At 42.0% G+C, this 21,510-nt stretch overlaps 1 protein-coding gene across 2 annotated transcripts in view; it reads right to left on the minus strand.

Moving 5' to 3' along the window:
• Positions 1 to 4,046: 4,046 nt before the first annotated feature.
• The window catches only part of slc18a2 (solute carrier family 18 member 2), a 35,986-nt gene continuing 18,522 nt past the window's right edge, over positions 4,047 to 21,510 (minus strand). For both annotated transcript variants that reach the window (XM_086122568.1, XM_086122567.1), the window contains exons 3-16: positions 19,363 to 19,711; positions 18,031 to 18,089; positions 17,819 to 17,902; positions 16,163 to 16,255; positions 15,589 to 15,678; positions 15,427 to 15,470; positions 14,329 to 14,389; positions 14,032 to 14,127; positions 11,514 to 11,592; positions 7,051 to 7,102; positions 6,795 to 6,858; positions 6,589 to 6,708; positions 5,043 to 5,176; positions 4,047 to 4,934 (exon numbers count right to left, since the gene is read on the minus strand). In XM_086122568.1, the coding sequence (XP_085978694.1) occupies positions 4,827 to 4,934; positions 5,043 to 5,176; positions 6,589 to 6,708; positions 6,795 to 6,858; positions 7,051 to 7,102; positions 11,514 to 11,592; positions 14,032 to 14,127; positions 14,329 to 14,389; positions 15,427 to 15,470; positions 15,589 to 15,678; positions 16,163 to 16,255; positions 17,819 to 17,902; positions 18,031 to 18,089; positions 19,363 to 19,711 (1,433 nt within the window). In that variant the 3' untranslated portion in view covers positions 4,047 to 4,826. The remainder of the gene's footprint in view (positions 4,935 to 5,042; positions 5,177 to 6,588; positions 6,709 to 6,794; positions 6,859 to 7,050; positions 7,103 to 11,513; positions 11,593 to 14,031; positions 14,128 to 14,328; positions 14,390 to 15,426; positions 15,471 to 15,588; positions 15,679 to 16,162; positions 16,256 to 17,818; positions 17,903 to 18,030; positions 18,090 to 19,362; positions 19,712 to 21,510) is intronic.

Here is a 21,510-nt window from a genome sequence, read left to right on the forward strand (position 1 = left end):
GAGACCGTCAATAAATTTGGACACCGAACTGAAAAGTATGCACAGTCTTCTATGTACAGGGGCCTACAGTTACATCTTTCTTATCCAAGGAGCATTTCAGGGGTTTTCAATTCGAATTCAAGCAGCCTCACATATTGGTTTAGAACATACCACATTTAATATAGAATAGGGTTTCCACTTGGTGTGAAAACAGTTCACATAGATGACTAAAGAGGGATGAATAAAATCATCACATCATACGTCTACAAACGCTTACATTCTTGGACATGGATACACAGCATACACATTTGTACATGTTTGATAAAACTCTGAAAGTATTACAGGTCTTGGCACACACTACACAAGTATTCCGACCTGGGCATGATACTGTTAGGGGTTTATCCCGCTGAGCGGCGAAGGTTTGCGAGGGTAGCGGGCTTCAGGATCTAAACATAAAAGTCTCTCTTCAGAAGCCGAAGGGCATTCAGCAAGTAGTCTGACCCATTCAGTTTCAAGTTGCAGCTAGATTTGCCCTCAGTGTCCCCGTTATGTCGATGCAAAACCAGAATTGTAAACTTCTCACCAAATAAAAAACAGTCAATGTAAAGCATCACATTCATATGGTTATGTTTCAGACCCCCTGCTGTGACACTTAATTCAAGCACGACCAATTCTCTCATCATCTGCTCAACTCTATGCGATTCCGTTTTACACTTTGCCTGTGTGGTATGTTGCATTTGTAATAATGTGGCAGCAGCGACGACACGGGCAAACGGACGCCTCGTTCCTTTTATGCTTCTACTTCACCGATTCCTCTGAGAGGAGATCGGATATAAGAACAGGACCAGGATGATGACCAAAACGGCAAGCTTGCAGATAATTTAGTGAGAAGCACCCCGTGTAAATGAAAATATGCTGATGAATGAACAGTGCTTTGTTTTCACAACAACACTACAATAGAGACCAACAGCCATTCACACCTAAGGTCAATGTCACCTCTTCAAATAACCCTTGAAGCAACATTTTTTGGAATTTGGACGGAAGACAAAGTACATACAGAAGAAACGCCAGCAAACGCCGCACAGGAGGGCCAAAGCCTGGATTCGAACCCTGTCCAATAGAACCGTGTGTCAGATTTGCTAACCGCTCACCATTGCGCTGCTGTTGGAAGCGTAGAATAAAAAAAAAAAACATGCTGGTATGACGGTAAGCAGAGCAACGCAGCGAAATGAAGGCGTCCAGCATTTTTGACAGATTGGCTGAGGTGTGTCTCAGTACAGTTGTCCATGCAGTGATGGGAACGTCGTTAGAAACATGCAGATGAAAGGTCAAGTGTAATTGTTCTGGACCAGAATTTCTTCCACGTGACAAGTAATCTTAACACTACGATAAAATAGCAACACAGGTGGACGACAATATCTGAGAAGAATAACTGAACAACACTAGCGTAAAAAGAAACAAGATCAATTTGTAGCGTCATTTTCCAAACGACAAAGCTTAGCTGCAGTAATCTTGCCTCCATCCACCGAAATGAGAAATGTCACATGAAGTCAACTTGTCGTGAGTACAGCAGTCAACAGTCCGCTTCACAATTTTTACTCTGATGGAGCTCAATTCCTCATAGGCTCACTTTTATGTTACGCTGCGCTTCACTGAGGACAAACAGCCACCATTTTTTAAAGACACATTTTGCAAGATGAGAACAATAACAGACAGTAGATGCGGCATGTACCTGTCAACTTTCAACCGGCATTCTGTGGTAACCAGAAAGCACGTTACTGTCACCACACCAAAATCTGATTATCACCAGATGTACAGTACAACAGTTAATAAGTTAATAAGGCAAGCTATGCGGGTACAATGCAAATACTCCAATTATGACCAATGAATGGTATAAGGCAGATATTGTTTTGTAAACATTAGTCGTACTACGGTATCCTCTGATACGACACGGGCTCAACGTCTAACGGCTGAGTGTACAAATGTTAATGAGAGAGCCTATGACAAACCCAGAATAGGGGTGACATGTATGGCAAACGCTCCGGTTTCCTCCCACATTCCAAAAACTTGTATGGCAGGCTGATTGGGCGCTCTAAATTGTCCCTCGGTGTGAGTGTGGGCGTGGATGGTTGTTCGTCTCTGTGTGCCCTGCGATTGGCTGGCAACTGATTCAGGGTGTCCCCCGCCTACTGCCCGAAGACGGCTGGGATAGGCTCCAGCACCCCCCGTGACCCTAGTGAGGATCAAGCGGTTCGGAAAATGGATGGATGGATGTATGGCAAACAATTTAAGATTGGCAAAAATAATTACAGCACGGGTCAGTAAATATTGGAAGTAGGTCCAATGTGTCCCAGAAGTCACTATGCACATTTCTGGTACAATTCAGACACTGAACAGGCCATCAGCAATTGACAGCTTGGGCTTTGGAGGTTTCTTTTGTTTAGTTTTTTTTTGTTAAGTAGTTCGTTTCCTTGCATGTGGCTCGAGACCTGGAGCAGCGTTGCAAAGTTGATGAAATGCGGCAAATGATACTCAGCAATGTGAAGTTGAAAGAGGCTTGACTGTGTTGCTAGCCGAAACATGCGTTGAATCGAGCTTTTGTTGATGTCGAGCTCCTCATAGACTTTGCAGTAACGACTGCAACTTCAATCAGTGGTGGGAGTAAGCAGGGTCTCTGCTGCATGGTTTGTCAAGAACATGTGTTTCAAGAAGGTTGCCATTCGTAGCATGAAATGTACTCGGCATCAAAAATTAAGTATCTAAAATTGGAAACAAAACATTTTTGTTGGTTGCAAATTAGCATTTTCCTTTTGTGTATGTATTACCAAAAACACGAACAGGGGTAAACTGTAAAAGCGAAATCTAAAACACAGCCCTGAAAACCCAAACTGAAAGTAACAACCAAATGCACCACTATGACATACAAAACATGACACAACGGAAATAAGAAAAATCATGACAGTAACACAGTGATCCAACCAAAAAAGGAACTACGCAAGACCGCAGGCCCGATCCCATTGCCATCCTGTTTAGGTTGCACACGTCCTGGGGGCCTCCACCTCTTCCTGTTCCGGCCGTGCATCTCCTGTGACCTCCACCTGTTCCTGACCCGGTGGCGCATGTCCTGCGGCCGCCACCCATTTCTGTCCCGGTTTCGCATGTCCTGTGGCCTCCACCCATTCCTGTCCCAGTTTCGCATGTCCTGTGGCCGCCACCTGTTTCTGTTATGGCGGCGCACATCATGTGGCCGCCACTTGTTTTTGTTCCAGCGGCACACGTCTTGCGGGCGCTGCCCGTCCCACCTTGGCGCCGCATGTTTTGTGGCAGTCACTGGGTGGCATTAGGACGTTTGGCATCCATTCATCGGGGGGTGAATACTTTCATAGTTATGTTTGTGTCCAGCAGGTGGCATCGGGGGGCTTCTTCTTCAGCTCCGCGTCTCTTTTCTGATGACAAGGACTACCATGCCAACCACTCTCAGTCGTATTGTTGCGTTACTGTCATGGTTTTTTGTTTCTGTTGCTGTTGTGTTGCTTTGTTTGCCATGGTGGTGTGTTTTGAGTTTTTCAGTTTTGGGGTTTTTCAGGACTTTGTTCGGCTTTCGATTTCGTTTTCTAGTTTACCCATGCAAGTGTTTTTGTTAATACATTTTGTTCGGTACTCCGGATTTCTCCTGCCTCCTTGCTTTTTTGGGTCGACTACCATCACACACTCCATGACAGAAATGAGGGGATCGAGGAGCATCGTCTCATTTCCCGAAATATTTCTACGTCCTTCCGCCTTGCTCGTCTGTCATTGTCAAATGAGCCACTGCACACGGGACCATATTTACTTCCATACACACGTCATTTTTTTCCCTTTCTTTCTTTCTTAAACAAATGCTGATGGCCTTACATCTGTCCATACATTACCGTGTATTTCCAACAAATGTTAATATTTATGGATTGTATGGTTTGACTCCCAGTGCAATCGTTTGCATATTGGTCGAACTCAATTCAGAGGCAGTGTGTGTGCTGTTCAGACCTACAAATTTACACACACACACACAAAAAGCATAAAACATTCAGTTTGTCCTCCCTTTTCTTACGCTTTATTTTGTTATTACCGATCACAGTGTTGCATTTTTGTTTTGATATTTGCAAGCAAGAAGAGCAACAAATTTAGCTTTACAATTCTGCACATCTTAATCAAATAAAAATGGCACGATGCACGAGCACATGGGCCGGCAGTATGAAATTAATAGGTGACCTACAGTAAGACAATACTCAAATTTGTTTTCACCTCTAGTTCCCATATTCTATTCTGCCCACGCAATTGTAAATCAAACGGTAACAAATTCAGCACGTTGGGTTTGACCCGCCGCTCAATAGTTTCACCGTACTCCCATTCATTCATATAACTGTCACTGACATCATCATCCACCTTTCTAAGCAATTTAGGCAAGAGGGAAAAACATCACAGGCAAGTTCAATGTATTGGAAACACGGTACAAACGAGGCTTTGCGTGACATCAAAGAGACATGAATTTGGGGACCATTTTGAAATAGTCCATGAACATTTTCCAGAGCACCCTTCTACTGTCTACAAAGTGCTTGGGGGGAAAAAAGTAGTCTATAACAAATAAGGCTGTTGGTTCTGACATGGTGCGCTAGCAATGACAGCTCAAGATCGAGTTTGGTTTGTCTTGGTACAAGCGCGAATAAGACAACGAATAGAGAAAATGGAATGCAATATGTTCACATGGAAATAGCTTTGCTGCTTTGTTTTGTTGGTATTTTTCTGTGTTCCTTAGTTTTATACAACAAAATAAATCCTCTGAACCCTTTTTTTCATTTGACCCTGCATGGCTAGTCATAATCATCATAATCGGGCTCCATGTTTTCACCTTGATAGTAATTTCCCTGCGTGGAGTAGGACCTTGTCTTCATCGAACAGTTGGTGTCCATCAAAATAGCCTGAAAGACAATCAGAAAATGTGGATTCAATTGACAGTAGATGTATGATTGCATTGGACAGGTCACACAAATAACACCGCAACGGAATAAGCCTGTTTGAAATCTTACAATTTTTTCCTCTTGTCCGGGTGGGTTCCTGAGAAAGATGCAAAGGGGAGCATATAAAATGTCCACGATTCCAATAATGGTCATCAACCAGGGGAAGCCAATACTTTCGGCAATGGATCCTCCAATAGATGGACCTGTAATAGAAAAAGACGAGTGAGACAATTGTCGCTTGGTTGAAAGCAGGGGTAAAAGAACTCCGGTTTCTCAATTGATCCCGATCGTTTCAGGCCTCGACAGAGCTTGCTGATGAACTGATCACTTGAATCAGGTATGCTGAAATACAGAGAGGTCTAAAACAGACAGGATATGGCTCTCGAGGAACCAGTGTTCCCTACCCGAGGTTTAAAGTAACATGGTAGACTGGATGACTTTCAGTGACTGTTTGTTACGAGATAGACTCAAGTAGTCAGTGAAGACTGGACACTTATGGCAAACAAGTACAGGAAATGTCACATTCCTTCCCAAGTACTGTTGAAGTGCTCTTGAGTAAGGCACCAAAGCACCAACTGCTCCAGAGCGCTACACTTCTTGTGTCAAAACCTGCTACGGTACTTGCTTTGTGCTAATAGGCAAGCATGGGAAGAAAATCAATTTCATGCCCGTGGTATGCAGATCATCTGTCTGATTCACTGGCTACATGCTGCATTAGCTGAACATTCCCTCGGTGTTAGCTCAAATTCAAATTCGACTGAAGTGTTGTGCTTGGCCCAGTGTCATTTGGACAATCCCAATAGTTAGATTCTCTAATGACATGTTGACACGCAAGATTATGCAGCCCTCTTGTGAACCTGTCCTCAGTGAAAAGAATTTCTCCTTTACGCATATCAAATACAGTGAAACTCCTCTACAATAAAACCTACATGGGCGAAAATACCCCCAAGTGTGAAAAAATGCATCAACACCATTGCCACTTTCCTTCCTGATTCACTACAACGAAGTCTAATCCAACAGCGACCTTTACTACTTCGTTTGGAAACAGCAACCACCACACTGGTTTACACATGCGCAGTAGTCCAGGAAGTATTTGTTATTGTTAGTTTCAGACGCAGATAGAACATTGCATTGCTAAAATGGCTACAAAACGGACCCTTGGATGTCAAGCAGCTAAAATAAGAGCTCTGACGCTGGAACAGAGGGAAAAAGTGATCAAAATGAAAGACGGAGGAAGCAGAATAAAATACATTATCCAAGAAATTGATGTAAGTGAAAGTGAATGCTGATCGTAAATTTCGCAATTTCTTTCCCTTTTTTTCTTTCTACACTGACTATATGAAGTGTCAAATAAGTGCATGCTCATATTTATGCACTTTTGGAATAAAAATAAAGAGTACACATACGTTTGTGTGTGTGTGTACATCTGAGATCAAATTTGCAACAGTGAAAAACCCCGTTGTGAAAAATGTCTTGCTGCAAACGTGATTTCGTTGTAGAGGAGTTTCACTGTATCCACTTTTCTGTAGTGCCGCAAGATGTAAACAAAGCCCTCTGAGCTGTTTCAGTGTCATCATATTTGAAGTTTCAAAGCTTTGTTGGACCTCCTGCTTACCGAAAGCAAATCCCATGCAAAAAGCCACATCAGCAATGGCATACACACTTCCATAAACTGACACATGCCGCAAGTCCACCAAGTATCCCATGATCGGCATCATAGAAGAGTCCACCATGCCTGTAACAAATGGTGAACAGGTGACATATTCTGTGTGGTACATGAATCTGGGAGTATTATTATCTTTTTAAATGTTACATACTGACCTATGGCAAACCCAACCCCAAAGTTTGGGAGAATGAGACCATAGATACTTCTTGCAAATGGAACCTACAATAAGCGGATAGTACACCAAATCACAGAATACCAATATTAAGTGACTAACAATAACAATAATAATAATAAGAAATTTCATCTATGCTGCATGTCATACATAAAGCATATTTGACAATAAAGATGACCTTGAATAATAAAGAAGTTCCTAGTGACAGCTACTGCTGTATAGAACTCCACGATACTTACCCCTATTACACAGATGCCAACCATCACCATCCCAATAAGAGCACACAGCCATCTGTTGGGGGTAGATAGACAATTCAGTCAATCAGGGAATTATTACGTTGTCTCTTTAGTCTTCATCACACATGGCAAATACACGCCATTTAATAAATGACTTTTTTGTTGTTGTTAAAAGCTTCCAGAAAATAAAATATCACTCAAGCTAGCTTGGTGTACCCCTCAAGTACATCAACATCTTCAGGTCATTGTACCACAACTCAACCTGTTGTGTCAAAACCAACAGTGGCACAACTGATGATTTTGACATTGTCACTGGTGTAAGACAGGGTTGCATTCTGTCACCCCTACTCTTCATCATCATAATTGACTTTGTGATGAGGAAGTCCATCACAGGGGCAAAAGTTGGTATCAAGTGGGGAGGGAGCAGACTAGCTGACCTGGAATTTGCAGATGATTTGGCTCTGTTAAGTCACACCCAGCCCGCACTCCAGGAGTTGACCAACAATCTGCATGAGCACGGAGTTAAGGTCGGTTTACGAATTAGCCAGTAAAAGACCAAGGCCATGGCCGTCGGACAGCACCAACACCTTCAACCACTCACTCTACACCAACATGACATAGAGTACATTGACAGCTTCACATATCTTGGGAGTAACATCTCAAATACAGGTGGTGTGGAGAAAGACGTCAACAGTAGACTTGGTAAAGCTGCGGGAGTGTTCCAACGCCTCCGCAACATCTGGTCATTGAAAGCCATCACTACGACCACCAAGCTACGCCTCTATATGTCAGTGGTTATCCCAACAGCGATTTACGCCTGTGAGACATGGATGAAGACAGCCAACATTACCAACAAGTTGGATGTCTTCCATCGGCGTTGCCTGAGATCCATCCTGAGAATCTCATGGAGAGACCACATCACCAACGAGGAGGTGATGAAGAGGGCAGAAGTGGCTGAACTGTCAGACATTGTCTCTGAAAGGAGAAGGAAAATGATCGGCCAAGTACTCCGACTGCCAAGAGAGAGACCGGCAAGTGTGGCCATGGACTGGATGCCAGAGGGTGGAAAGAGGAAGAGAGGTAGGCCAAAGAAGACGTGGAGACAGACTGCCAAAGAAGACCTCAGTGAGATGGGTGTCAGCTGGCATGGAGCAAGAAGGGTCGCCAGTGACCGGAACAAATGGAAGAGGCTCGTCGCCCAATGTTCCAAATAGGAGTGGGCGGAACTAACTAAACTAACAAGCTAGGAATGAATTATTCGGAAAAAAAGAGATTCGGGGAACATGTATAAAAGTGATCGGAAGCAAACGGGTGCCTGAGGACAATGCTGGTCACTTGAGCGCCTTTGAACCAGATGAAAATGTCATGTTACCCGAAAGGGCATCCCTACTCATAAAACGGTATACGATGCTAAAATGGCTACATTTGAATAGAGTAGAACAATTCTCACAAAATTATGTCAGTCAAAAACAACTCCCTCCTTGAAATTATGCAAGCCGTAAAGTGAGACATGACAATATTATGCAAGTTCTCAACAAATCAAATTTAGGAAAGCTCAGTCTAAGCCGATTAACTCCACTGACTTTTTGAGCAAAGCCATCACCAAAGTAAACCAGAGATGACAAACGAGGAAATATGTAAAGACAAGCAAAGAAACAGATACAAAATTGATTGTGATGTGTCGGGAAAGTAGTAGTCTTGACTGTTTAGGACATTAACATACTGTATGGCTAGTTGACATTAACAAAAAAAAAAGGATGAAACATGTCTCTGACTTAATGATCCTTATCAGTTCATTCTCTGCAAAATGTTTAATTTGGCCTGCAAAACCATTGAAGCATTTACTGCAAAGCTATTGTTCATGGTTCACAACAAAATAATCATACATCTGTAAACCTTTTCAAGACCTTTTTACTTTGTCTCCTCATTACTAAGGCAATGGGCTGGTAACAAAGGCCAAAACAGTTTTGAACATGAAAGGTCTTGGACATTAATTGAACTTGAATCCATCTTTTTACATGTTGTCACTCGCCACCTTATTGCTACATCCCATGAGCCTTTGCGTCAAATAGGTGTGTGACTTCCGCTACAGCAAAACCTGCATTTTGTTTACAAGGAAACTGTCCGTGCTGGATTTTCATTACAGTTGTTCGCAAAAATAAAAGCGGTATTTTTACAATTTTCATCAGGTACAATTGAAATGTGTGGGTGTTTCCAGTGAAGAGTGTTTCGCTTCTGAGCCTCATGAAATGTTCTCGCGAGATGGGGCACGGAAACCGGTAAGCGAGATTCAATCCAGCGGTGCAACATCGCGACAGGCTGCGGGTAGACCTCGAAAGGTTTGGGATGACGCTGGTCGGGGAGGCCAGGGCGCCTCCCCTGCCGGTCCTCCATTGAAAACAGCGCTCATCGCTGTGGTTCCTGGAGACGTTCACATGACGCGGAAACGCGAAAAAGGAGTCTCCGCTGCACTTTTGCGATACATTATACTTGTATACAGTATATTGACACGTCGCAAAAACAACCACATGAAAGTATAAAACCTTTTTTTGTGACATATCTGTGTTTCCATTCCGAGTTTGCTGTTGCGCAATTGTATTGTGCGCATTTCTGAGGGCGATGGAAACTGAGCTTTTGACAGTAAAAGACTAAACGTGGGAATGTAGTTTTGAGGTGTATCAGTATCTCCAGAGTAATAAGGTTGGCACTATTTGTTAAAAAAGGCTGCTCACAGTCTTATTTAGCTTAAAGCAGACGTTTGAGCCATCCAAGGCTATCACTGCATGGTAACCACATGACAGGGATGCTAAATGTCAAGTCAAGTCAGCTTGATTGTCAAATATGCTCGATGTACAGGTATGTTATAAATACAATACAATACATGCTGTATTGTATTGTATAAATGTAAACAAGCTTCATGTTGCATCATGTCATAAAACTGCAATCACTATTCAAATTTTATGTGAACATCTGGACTTGTTAACTTCAACTGCCGCAAATATTCGAATGATCGGCCCCAATATTTTAAATTTTATGAGCATATTGTCTTACCTGCCAAAGGCGCTCACTACAGCTTAGTTACCAAAAAAAAAAAGTTGCTGTCCATCAAATTAAAATATTGCGATGATCCTTCTAATAATTTTTTCCATCCATCCATTTTTCTGAACCGCTTTAGGGTCGCGGAGGGTGTGTGTGTGTGTGGGTGGGGGGGGGGGGGTTGCTGGAGCCTGTCCCAGCTTTCTTCGGGCAGTAGGCGGGGGACACCCTGAACCGGTTGCCAGCCAATCGCAGGGCCTAATTTTAGAGGTTAACGAATATTAAAGTGTGGCAGGGCGGCATAGTGATCAACTACTTAGCATGTTGGCCTCACAGTGTTCCTGTGTGGAGTTTGCATGTTCTCTCCGTGCCTGCGTCGGTTTTCTCCCATATTCCAAAAACATATGTAGCAGGTGACTGGAACACTCGAAATTGTCCCGAGGTGTGTGTGCCCTGCGATTGGCTGGCAACCGGTTCAGGGTGTCCTCGCCTGCTGCCCGAAGACAGCTCGGAAAGGCTCGAGCATGCCCGGGACCCTCGTGAGGACAAACGGATCAAAAAATGGATGGAAGGATGTCTCCCACACATATAAAATGAATACCTGATGTTCTTGTGACACTTGTCACCGGTGAATCTTCTCCACAATGCAAGCACTTTAACATAAAATGTGGTGATCTTTTCAAATCAGGCCTCGGGACATTTTTTTCTGTGTTCCTCATCCCCGGGTAGGCTAGTTCAAAACAGTGCTCTTGCAGTCACAGATTCAACTTCCTCTGTTTCTTAGTACACTTGCCAAGAGCGCAACAAGTTCCCAAGCTGTGCTAAACATTTTTCAATATGATGGGGGCTCATGATCGTTTAGAAAAGGGGGTTAAAAAACAAACAAACATGTAAATAAATGACGCAGTGAATCAAAACTTGCTGTAACAAATAGAAACATTCTTCGTCGAGCACATAATCGTTACTCCATGAGAGCTGTCAGGAATACAGTGGATCAAGACAACCACTGCAGTCATGGTATTAGAAGACTAATACCATCATGTTGTATACTATACAACTGGGTATGGTCATGATCACAGCAGAGTGTGTGCATTTGGACTGGGAAAAAAACATGATTGCAGTTGATATTTTGTAAAGCAGGGCTTAAAGTTGTTGCTAGCGGAAAAACAGTTTCATTGGTATCGTTTGAAAGTCATTTCTAAATAAAGATGTGTCACAAACACTGAAAAGCAAGCTGAACTGCCATTCCAAGTGTGGACATATAGTCGACGAGACATTATGACGCTAGCATGCGTCAAGGCTTCAGTGAGGCCAGGCTCACAAACATTAAAAACACTGGAATCTAATTTTGAAAAGCGGAAACAGATATCGCACCCACCCGAGGGAGCGAAGGAGAGACGGAGAATAGATAAGGCTGATTTCCCTCCTACCTCCCCATCTTGTGCGCAAGCGTTCCAAAGATGTAGGTTCCAATAAGGTAGGAGATGGATGCTGGTAAGAAAGCGACTCCTAGACAACACACACGCGCGCACACACACACACACACACACAAGAGACAAAAAACAGACTGTACAAAAGACTGAAGGTGTGGCAAGGCTTTGAAAGATAAGCAGATTGTATCAGCGCTTCATCATCAAAGCCGCTGTACATCTTCCATTGTTTTCTACGTAATGAAGACCTGCGCTTTCCACCTTCCAGCAGATGACACCCTAATATCCTGTTTGTCATTTTATTTTTATCGGACCAAGACTTTCATATAGAGCAGACTCAAAGAATAAACCAATAAATGCACAACCAGAGAGAGAAATGCAGTATATACAGTCATACCTCGGTTTTCGACCATAATACGTTCCAGAAGGCTGTTCGAAAACCGATTTCTTCGAAAACCGAAACCACGCTTTAAAAAAAAAAAAAATGTTATTGAACACGTCTGTTCACAATGGAATGCTACACGAGGAAGCGTCACCTCCTCGTCTACCCAAGGAAGCGTCCTCAGGCGAGAGGAGTCAAGTGACGCGTTCAAGTGCGCTCAGTTTGTTCGAGAACCGAAATTCGGTCATCATCCGAGGCATAAAAAACTCGAAATTTTTGGTCGAAAACCGATTTGGTCGAGAACACAGACGTTCGAAAACCGAGGTTTGACTGTACTGTAGTTTTTGTATGTTGCAGATTATTCACCTAGGTCAGGGGTCGGCAACCCAAAATGTTGAAAAGAGCCATATAAGACAAAAAAACCCAAAAAACAAATATGTCTGGAGCCGCAAAAAAATAAAAGCCTTCTATAAAACTTACAATGAAGGAAACGCTTGCTGTATGTATGTAGGAGATTGGACTGTCTCAGAATTGTTTATGTTATTCATTCCTTTATTGTATGTTCACAAATGCCCCCATAGAGTTTATTTTGTGATTTCCTCACTTGATTTTTGTTTTGGTGCATTATTTTCACTTTTCTTAGTGTCAGTGAAGTGATCATTAATTTCCGTTTTTCGGAGGCTAACTTTGAACGCCTCTCGAGTCGAACGAGAAGCGAGAAGGCACGGAGTCGGACGCAGACGTGTCTGTGTCGAGACTGTTAAAAGCATAAAATGTACGTTTTAAAAAAACAGCACCACAGCTCTCTTTTTTTGGAGCTGCAACACGTACCTCTATCTATTTGAGCTATATTAGCCTACTATCAAAATATTTTTCCATTTTCAAACATTTTTGATAAAGCTCCAGGGAGCCACTAGATGTCGCGAAAGAGCCACATGCACCTCTGGAGCCGCGTGTTGCTGACCCCCGACCTAGGTGATTCATATTTACTTCGAGTCAGTACAAGAATACTTACCGGTCGGTGTCCAAATCACAAGATAGTTTTTGCCAAAAGAACATGATTGATGCGTTTCAACTGTCGGACTCCATTGCGTTTGAAAATATGAACATACTCTATAGCAGCGGTCTCCGAATACGGTTCTCGGAAGCCCCTATCCAGCCTGTTTTATATGTGTCCGTAGCTCCAACACACCTAATTCAAGTGAGCGATTGTTAACAGGCTTGCGCAAAGCTGGCTGATGAGTTGATCATTTGAGTCAGGCATGTTAGAGCTTGGGACACATGTTAAACGGGCTGGATTGGGGTTCCCGAGGACTGGACTTGGAGACCCTTGTAGTATGGTCAGCTTAAAAAGCTATAGGTCAACAATTCATTTGTTTAAGATGAAAGTAGTAAAGCAATGATGTCCACTGTTGTCCACAGTGAAGATCAATTATGGAGAAAAGCAAAACGATGAAAATACAAAAGGAAAAGTAGGTTGGCAAGATGCCTGCAGCAAATATTTGCAAATAAAATGTTAATTTTCACTATAAAACCTTCTTCATAAGAAGAAACTCGTGACAAAACTTGTGAACGTTTTGGAGCCTAGAAGACCTAAAAAAAAAAAAAAAATTAAAAATATGTGCGGTGAGGGGAAGAGCGCTGCATACAAGAGATGCCTCACGATATGACAGATTTAGGGTCATTTTGCAAGAAAAAGTGGGAAAATATAGTGAAGTCAAGAAGCTGACATGCTAATAAACATACCGGTAAATAAATAAACACAACTGAAAAGTGCCCCAACAAAGAATAGGTTTTATTTTAACAATCTTATTGAAATTGTATCCGTGTGGTCTAGACAGAAGATTTTACATCCCAGAAAATTATGATTGTGTGTACTTAAATATTTCGACTATCTTCTGCTCAGTGCACAAGGCCAAAATATCCATCCAGAATTCTTCTACACAGCTTGTCCTCAAAAGGGTTACAGGTGAGCAGGTGGATATTTTTCAAATAGCTGATTGTACTTTTGGCATGTCACGAAATACTATACTGGATGTTCAAGTGCAACTGACCCAGATGAGCATTCAAAGTTGACATCCACATTTGTGTGTGGTTGTGTTGCGTTAAAGTGCTGAAAAAAAGCCGGGTAAATACCTAGCTGCCATTTCCTGGAACACATGGTCTCCATCATCCAAATGGGCAGTGTTGGCTCGAGCATGGCAATGGCCATATTTCCAAAACAAATAGCACCTGTGAAGAAGGATGAGATATAAATGGATTGTTTTTCTTTCCGCATTCACGAAAATGAAACGGCGAGCAATGCTGAGAGACCAAATACACATTTTTACATTTATTAGTACTGTACTTGGAAAATATTTATTCACACATATTAGATTGAATGAAATGACATTCAATTTGCTTGGGTCTACTGTCCTGGTTTTATGTTCTTACCAGCTGCAATTATAATGTATGGATCCCTCAGAAGGGTCAACAGTGGTGTCCCCTTCTGACTCTGTTCAAGACAAAAGGTACAGTGTATATTTTTATTTTTTTACATTATATATTTTTTAACCCTTTCAAGGACAGTGGTTAACTACAATGTACAGCTTATCATGTTATCAAGTTACAGCAGGGGTCGGGAACCTTTTTGACCAAGAGAGCCATGAAAGCAAAATATTTGGAAATGTATTTCAGTGAGAGCCATATATATGTATAAACTGTATTTTAAAAGTGAATTCAACAAAAGGGCGGTACAATAAGCCTCTGAATGTATTGTTTAAAATAGTTTTGTTATAATACCCACCATTAACGTGAAGGTTTTCCGTTCCTCACGATGGTTAAGCAAAGCTAGCGGAATTATAGTCAGCGTGCCGGGTCCGTACGCGGAGTTGCTGCCGGCTAGCTTGCAACCTGCTCAGTAGCTTGCACGCTTCCTTTCTGGAGTCTCCCGTAGGGTATTTTGATGCCAACGTAGCATGGCGCGTGTCAAAGTGCCGTTTTACATTCGACCGTTTCATCGGTGGTATTTTGTCATTGCAAATTAGACACACCGCAGAACCTGTTCTCTCCACAAAGGCGAATCCTTCGGTCCATTCATCCTGAAGTGTACCATACTCGTCATCTTTTTTTCTTTTCGCCCTCTTATTCGTCGAAGGATTAGCTTTGAGCTCATGACCGAGCAGGCTGATTCAAAAGGGGGCGTTTACCTGTTACCCAGTAACGACTGACGTAGGCCAGTATCATCAAATCACAGCCAATTGCAGCCCTGAACAGGACACGAGCAGTGAAAAGTCGATGGATGGATTAAACAAGTGAGAATATTTTGTTTTATCTGCGAGCCAGATGCAATCATCAAAAGAGCCATATATGGCTCGCGAGCCATAGGTTCCCAACCCCTGGGTTACAGGGTGTATTAAAGGGTTATGTTAAAACAAACCAAAAAAAAATGATATGTTCGAAATGAACCCATTTTTCCAATTTTTTGGGGAAACGAATGAAAAGTTAATTTTGTGAGCCTTTATAAATTAGTGTTGAGAAGAATCTACTCACCTCTGGTTCGACCCTGGTGGGCTTTAGTATAAAAAGCTGTAAAGCTATGAAGAAACATTTAAGGAGATCATATTAAAATTAAGGTTTATTATTATAAAGTTCTTGAGAGAAATTAATTATTGGTCTTGTCGTAAGATGCAGGATATTGGAACGATTGTGTACCTCCATCAAAGAGAGCCAGAAAAGCCAGAATGAGGAATGGAGCAGTCTTTCCAACAAATTCATACATGACACTACCAAATGGAGGTCCAACTGTGAAGGACAATCTTAAAATCAAAGTGTGTCTATTTCCAAGATGACCAAATCATGTAATGTACATTACAGGCACAAAAGTATCAGGACACACCCCTTACTCAATTCATTCAAAGAAAGCCTTAATCTCAACACTTTAGCATACTAAAAGATCCATCTATCCCTTTTCTGTTCCACTTCTTTAGGGTTGTAGGCATGCTGCCGGCTACCTTGCAGGATACCAATAGCATTGTGGTACAATTTGGTCATGAACAATTCGATGGTTCCAACATTTAGGCAACAGAGTGAGGAAAGATCATTTTCTCTTCTTTACAAATTCAATTTTGGTTGAATGGGCCAAAATTCACACACCAAAAAAAAAGGGCAAAGCAGAAATGAGAAACTTGATATTTTATGATTTAGCTCTTGTTGGTGTAATAGCCAGGTGTCCTGATACTTATGTATACTGTCTTGATAGTGTAATGAGTTTCAAACAGTTGCCTACCTAAAACTCCCATTGCCAGACCCCCAAGGGCAATCCCTATTGCATGTCCCCTTTCTTCATCATCTGTGTACACACTTGCAAGCATTCCCATCCCTGAAAATATAGACATACACATTTGACTGACATTTACAAATTATTTTCGACAATTCAGTCAGTATGAATGGTGGAACGCGGCATGTTGTGTTCGACTCAAGATAATGAGCTTGATAACAATTTTGCTTTGAAGTGTATTCTGTACTTATTGCGACCAATGATGGCACGTTACTCTTACTTCACCTGAATATTCACTGAGAAGTTTCTTAAAACACTGTTTGGGTAGGACAGGAAGGACAAGAAGTTGGTAGACATATAACCAGGTCTTCAGTCGCTCTGTACAGATGTTTGGACCGGCTAATTGGTGTCGTTGTTAAATCCAGCTTCTTTCATCTTAGGCAGCTGGCTAAAGTAAAACCTCTCCTTTCTCAAGAGTACTTCGAAACATTAATTCATGCCTTCATCACATGAAATCACTGGATTAGTGTAATGCACTTTAGTTTGGACTCAGCCAATCCTCCATTAAGCATCTCCAGTTGGTCCATAATGCTGCTGCTCACCTCTTGACTGGTACTAGTAAGAGGGAGCACATCACTCCTACTCTGGCATCCCTTAACTGGCTCCCTATACATTTTAGAGTTCTTTTTCAGATCCTATTATTTGTTTTCAAATCTTTAAATGGCCTCGCTCCACCTCACCTCTCTGAACTCCTCCGCCTCTACACACCTGCCTCAGGTCTGCGGCCCAGACATTATTTAGAAGTACCAAGAACTAAACGGAGGCTCAGAGGGGATCAAGCCTGTTCCGCAGCTGGTCCCTCTCTCTGGAATGACCTCCCACTGAACATTCGGCAAGCCCCCTCGCTGCCCATCTTTAAAACCCGCCTCAAAACTCATTTGTATTCTTTGGCATTTGACTTAGCATGACTCAGATTTGATCTTAGTTTTACTGTTTGGTGCTTTCTACCATCTTTGTTCCTGATTTATTGCTTTATTGTTGTATATACCTGTATGTTAGTTGCTCCATGAACAGAACTTTGTATGCAGCGATGGCTGTTTGAAAGTGCTCTATAAATACAGTTGAGTTGAGTTGAGATGTGTCCTTGAAGCTAACCTTGCTGAACTGCTTACTGGAGATTTTTGGGGTGACGCCCTGGGCATAGGAATAGGCCAGTTGATACAAGCTAGAGTTGCTTTAGACAGAAACGAAAGTCCCGATGTCGCACAACAGTTTCGGTACCACCCTTCCGATGATATAAATATGTTGTCAGTCCTTTGTGTCTTTGCACTTGTGATCTGCTGCAGCCATTGTCTGTAACTCATTGGTGCCCGGAATATTCTGTAAATAAAAGCTTCGAAGAAACTGTTCATCATCTCCAGCCTGTATTCGGATAACCAACATTCTCACTGCCTGAAATTAAACGAACACATGGAGGAAAAAAAGGCCACTTCCTCCAATAGAATCAAAGGCGGACCACATTGTCCAAGATATGGCTGGCTACAAGATATGGTTCATTGCCCAAGAAAGGGCCACTACCCAATATTGGTTATTTCATTCAAAGTGTTTTAAATAAATGAATAGATGACTGGATATAAGAGCCATATGGCGAGATTGAGTTCTTACCTGCAACAGATGAGCAGGAGGAGCCCACACCTTGAAGTGATCTGGCCAGAAACAGCAAAGCGTAGCTCGATGAGAAGGCGAACACTTCACGACAATAAGAATAAAATAAATATGGGCAAGGACATGTCAGGCATGAAGCAGGCACTTTATTTTCTTTTAAAACTGTGTGTGTGTATGTATATATTATATACAGCGTATGTAGTGCAACTTACTAATTGTAGAGATGAACATGATACAGAAGCCAATGAATATGGGAAGCTGGTATCCAATCCTAGTGGCAGAACAAGAGACAAACACTTCAAAAGGTGGGCATTGTTTTCACATTACAATACTATTGCCAATAAACTACATTTTCTCTGTTGTCCAAACAGGGCATAATAATAATAATATTTTTTTACATGATAGTGTAATTTGAAAGCAAAGCTTTTATATTCATAGTACGTGGACTATTTGCCTGACTTGCCTTGTGTTGTCCTTTGTCAGGCGAGAAGGTGACTACGCACAGCTAATAGTGCTGCTGTTCTCATTTACACGCTATCCGAGAGTGCAGCTGAGACACTAAATACTACCTTGGAGGTGCACGCCAATAATGTTAGCGCACTGAGACAGACACAATATGACGTGAATATTTCTATGAAAAATGATTATAGAGTTGTAAGAGCCACAGATGCTTGTGGTCTCACAAAATGCGCTGACATTACTGCCTCAGCATTTATTGCTCGTATTCGTGAAAATATGAATTTGATTTTCATAACGTTGATTTATAACTCCTACATTCATGTCATTTGTCCCACTCATTGTGTAGCTGTCCATGTGTGAAAACGAGCAAGTGCTTTCTTTAACCGCACGTACTGTATGTAAAATGCACATAATCAGGACTTCCGCTCTGTTTGACTGTGAAGGAGCAAATTTGTAGCTTACATGGTACAAATCATCTTAAGCAACACAATAAACCTTTCCCGGACAGTGGTTACTACAGTGGACAGCTTACACAGGTTATCATTATTGGTGCATGAACGGTTTAAACATTTTCATGTCCCCTTCTACAATAACAATACAGCGTTTCCTTGTTTAAGGCGGGGATTACGTTTGAAAAAGAACCCGTGACAAGTGAAATCCGCCATAAAGTTTTTTATTTTTTATTTTTTTTTAATGAAACATGTTTTTACTCCAACACACCTTATAGTGTGCAAAATAGGTGTAGTTAAAAGGATATTTTTTGGTTAAGGAAGGTCATGACTCCATGTGCAAGAACTAACCCAGGAAAAACGTTGATTTGTTGCCAACGAATTTGGTCCAAAGGAGGGCACACAAGTACTTTGCATAAATACACGTGTACGTTTCAAGTAAGAGAGATATTCTGTTTACGGTGAATTGGCCATCACAGTAATCAGACTTCCAATTGCAATGACCTGTACTGGAGGCCTGAATGCAACAGGGCCAGTAAAAAAATAAAAATAAAATAGTGTCTTTGAGTGCTGCGAGATCAAAGCCGCACGCATTGAATGCACGGTGGCTAAATCCAAAGAAAGCAAAAACCGCACCTGTTGGTGAGTGGCCCTATGAAAGGGTTGGTCAGCAGCTGTACGGTGGCTTTGGAGGCAAACAACAAGCCCACTTTGACATTCTCGTTGATCAGCTTGCTGGTCGAGCGGGGGCAGTCGGTGGAGTTCTGCGGCAGCCCGCCATCCGGCATGATAGCGGCGGACGTCGGCGGGACCGCGCCGGTTGACACGGCCGTGGCGTTGGAACCCGACGACCTCACCGTGTTATCGTATAAGGACACAATTGTGTCAAAGGCTCCCGGAGGTGTCTGCTGCTGCGGTAAGGTGTCGTTCAACACCCCGTCTGTTGATTCATCCAGGCTGTACAGGTAGCTGGGGATGATGGGCACTGTTGGGCATAAAGAGGCATCACATGACTGACGAGATCAAATCTGACATGATCACTGGATGATGCATTCGGCAGGAGGCGATTCTTGATGGCGTTACTATCGAAATGCATCAACAGAAAAGCTGCTCTGTTTGCTCGGGCCATGAAACCAAACCTTACACAAGCATAATAGATAGTTACATTATACAGGCTATGTGCATTTAACCTCATTTGCATTATCAAAGGCTGTCCAGACAGATACAAATACATTGTCAAGAATTGCACTGTCAAAACAGTAGATTACTGGCAGCAGTAATTTGCAGTTAATATACTCTAATTAATTTGAACAGTATAATACTGTATTTTTATTGACTGTATCTATGACTAATTTAACGATAAGTGTTGCTAAAATATTTCTGTCTTTTGGGTTATAGCACATGATAAAATAACAATGGGTTATGGTAATTTGTCAGTATATGATCATATACTTTACATGCATACATGTTTCTGCCGACTGCTGTCAGGCTATTGAATAGACAGACCTGAAAACCTGGACTCACCCCCACTCACCCATTTTTAATATGCTTAGATTAATATTTTATCATTTATATTTACTGATAGATTTTTTTTGTTCTTCTACTTCTCCCTTTCATAATTTTGCTGCTGTAAATTAGGAATTTCTCCATTGTGAGACAAATAAAGGTTTTTCTTATCTTTATTTCTTCAGCGAGTAATAAAATTTCCTAGTTTTGCATGAACGAGTAAAAAAAAAAAAAAAAAGAATGATCTGTATGGTCATCAATGCAGTGCATGCATGGACAGGAAATACGGCCTCCACATTTCACCCATCAGGCTTGTGAACACAGCAAAAGCCCACTGGGGCAAGGGGTCATTCAAGGTCCCAGAGCGCAGTTAAGAGTATCGGTGTCTTGCTCAAGTACAGCAGAGCCATGAGTCGGCCGGATGTTGGTGGCGAATGGTCCGTTGGAGCAAAACAAATTCAAGCACTGACCCACCAACGCTTACTAAATTTCTTTGAATCTTCCAGATTAATGTTAAAATTATACCGCTTAGAAAAACACTTCAAAATGTTCTTTTTTTTTCTGATAGTTGGCCATTCGTGTAATACGAGTGTGGCTAAAACTAGTCGAGACAGATCCTTTGTGTGTTTTTACAAACTAGAAAGATTTGATCGGGACTGAAAGGCATATCATTCTGGACCCGGCCAATACTTTAATCCTGACAACCATTTCATTTGTAAAGGTCTTTCAATTAACAGTAAGGCTCGACTAGGATTTTCCTTATAACTTGTGACTTCTCGCGTTTCAACAACAACTCGCACTTTTCGGCTGTCTGTGCTCAAGTGAAGAAAATCGCGAGTGGCACAGAGTGGACACGGGACAGTCTACAGAGCGCCAACATGCTGCTTATAAGGACCATGAATATGAACTCTTCCACCATCTGCTAAAAGCCAACAGCACAGAGCACTCATTTGTCTACGTTGAACTTAATATTAATAATCAAGAGACACGTTCACATGACAACTGATTACATCATATTTTGCTATCAAAGCCAACAGCACAGAGCACTCACTTGTCTATGTTGAACTTAATCATCAAGAGACACATTCATAAGGCAACTGATTACATGATAATTTTATGGAAGCCAACAGCACAGAGCACTCACTTGTCCGTGTTGAACTTAATCATCAAGAGACGCATTCACAAGACAACCGATTATGTCATATTTTGTTATCGCCGATCATTCCTGACCTCTCGCCTTGAGTAAAAATCTGACCGATGGGTAATAAGTTTGAGAGC

This window comes from Hippocampus guttulatus, chromosome 10 (assembly GCF_054856545.1).
Source record: "Hippocampus guttulatus isolate MCC_2025c chromosome 10, RoL_Hgut_1.0, whole genome shotgun sequence".
NCBI lineage: Eukaryota > Metazoa > Chordata > Actinopteri > Syngnathiformes > Syngnathidae > Hippocampus > Hippocampus guttulatus.